The sequence below is a fragment of the Gavialis gangeticus genome, unplaced genomic scaffold (genome assembly GCF_001723915.1).
Source record: "Gavialis gangeticus isolate Ggan-Ray unplaced genomic scaffold, GavGan_comp1, whole genome shotgun sequence".
Taxonomy (NCBI): Eukaryota; Metazoa; Chordata; order Crocodylia; family Gavialidae; genus Gavialis; species Gavialis gangeticus.
The window spans coordinates 83,900-85,763 of NW_017728995.1; the positions used below are offsets into that span (position 1 = coordinate 83,900).

A 1,864-nucleotide genomic window follows, 5' to 3' on the forward strand; every position below is an offset into this window, starting at 1 on the left:
GAGTCTGGGGGGGGGGGGTGTTGGTTTTTTTGTTGTTTGTTTTGGTTTGGTTTGGGGGTTTTGTTTTGGTTTGGTTTGGTTTGGTTTGGTTTGGTTTTTTTTACATACAGCTAGAGACAAGCTGACCAAATGCATGAACAAAGGCATTCACATGCTATGCTGACAATCAGTTCCCAGCATAGTCCTGTATATTTACAACAGTAAAGCACTAGATGCCATCACATTCATTTCAAAGATGAAAAAAGAAAGAACAAGAGAAAGCAGGAAGAGCATGGAAATAAAAGTGAACAATGAGTGGAGAAATATGCATTAAAAGTACTCACAAGGCTCCAATTAAAGTCCAAAGGATGTTGTGTGCACACCTAATTTAGAGGTTTGACTGTATGAAGCCAAAGCCTACTGCAGTACTGTTTAGATTCATAAATACAAAACATCTGTCAAACTACTTATGATTTGTTACCTGTGCTTTAGTGCAGTTAAGACACAGAATGAAGCCAGCCAACTGTTTTAAAATTCTATATTGTACCGGAACCAGACCACCAAAAGCTTATCAGTCAAATAGTTAAATGTAATTAGAAAATAACTAACCTGTTCACTTTGGATGACTTCACATATACACGGTTTACAAAACACATGTGCACAATGTGTTATCACAGGAAAGGTGAGAGAATCCAAGCAAACTGCACATTCTTCATCTGATCCAGAGCTCAGAACCAGCTTCATTTTATTTACTAGTTTCTCACGCAATTCTTCAGGAGTATTATTTACTAAATATATACAGAAAGCAACAGTTTATGTTATACCTATCATAAATCAACATGGTTCCACTGATACCAACATTATGACGTTAATTTATAAATCAGACAGAGATCTAGCCCATCATTTAATGAAATCATTTGAATTTGGCAAAAAGCATGAATAAGAATTGTTTCACTATTTAAAAACATTGCTGCAATTCTCTACTTGACTTAGTTTAGTCTGAATAAGGGACCTTGACTAAATTCACACATTCAATGCTAAAGGTGAAAAAACACTGTTTGGGCATATCTACATGACATGTTTACTGTGCAGTAGACCAATTAGCTGTGCAGTAAACACTGTGCATCTACCCATGCGCCCCTATTAGGGGGAAGTAAATTAACTCCACAGCAGAACAGTATTTGTAAATACTAGAGGTGCACCAATGAAGATTTTTTGGGCCAACACCGATGGCCAATTATTAACAAATCATAATTGGACAATATGATCCAATTGCCAATATGTAGCCCGGCAGGTTGGAGAGCAGCATCTGGCTGGTAAGTCTGTGGGGGAAAGGGGCATGGAGGAGAAGTTAGAGGCTCCCAAGAGTGAGGGAGAGAGTGGGAATGGGGATAGGGCAGGGTTAAGCACTGCCAGCCAAGGCAGGGTGTGAGATGGAGCCACAGGCACTTTGTCTGGAAGGCATCGGGGGGAAGGAGCTCAAGCCACTGCGCACACCTCGGGGGAGGCATGGAGATCTTTGCAACCATACTCCCCCCGGAACCCAAAGACTTTGGTTTCCTGAAAACATTTGTAGTGTACACAGGGCAAGGGCTGCGCTCGAGGGCAGGAACTGGCAGGGGGCTACATCAAAATTTTGGGGTGGCTAACTGTCCTCCCCCTCCCCCCCAGAAGTGCCCAGTGCCACCCCTGGCTCCAAGCATGTAGCCCACCTTTGCCCTCACCCTGTGCACAGATCTAGGGGGACATATGATCCCCATTCTTCCCCCAAGGCGTGTGCAGTAGCCGGTGGCACCCCCTACCCCACCCATGCCCCCTGGACAAGCTATTCGTGGCTCCACTCCCACCCTGCCTCATCCCAACTGGGTAGTGATTGCCCCAGCCC

At 43.9% G+C, this 1,864-nt stretch overlaps 1 protein-coding gene across 2 annotated transcripts in view; it reads right to left on the reverse strand.

The window, feature by feature from the left end:
* Positions 1 to 1,864, reverse strand: part of HLTF (helicase like transcription factor) — a 62,856-nt gene that overhangs the window by 21,759 nt on the left and 39,233 nt on the right. For both annotated transcript variants that reach the window (XR_002094993.1, XM_019503113.1), the window contains exon 20: positions 589 to 767. Coding sequence is in view for 1 of the 2 variants with exons in the window: in XM_019503113.1 (XP_019358658.1) it covers positions 589 to 767 (179 nt within the window). In the remaining variant the exon portion in view is untranslated. The remainder of the gene's footprint in view (positions 1 to 588; positions 768 to 1,864) is intronic.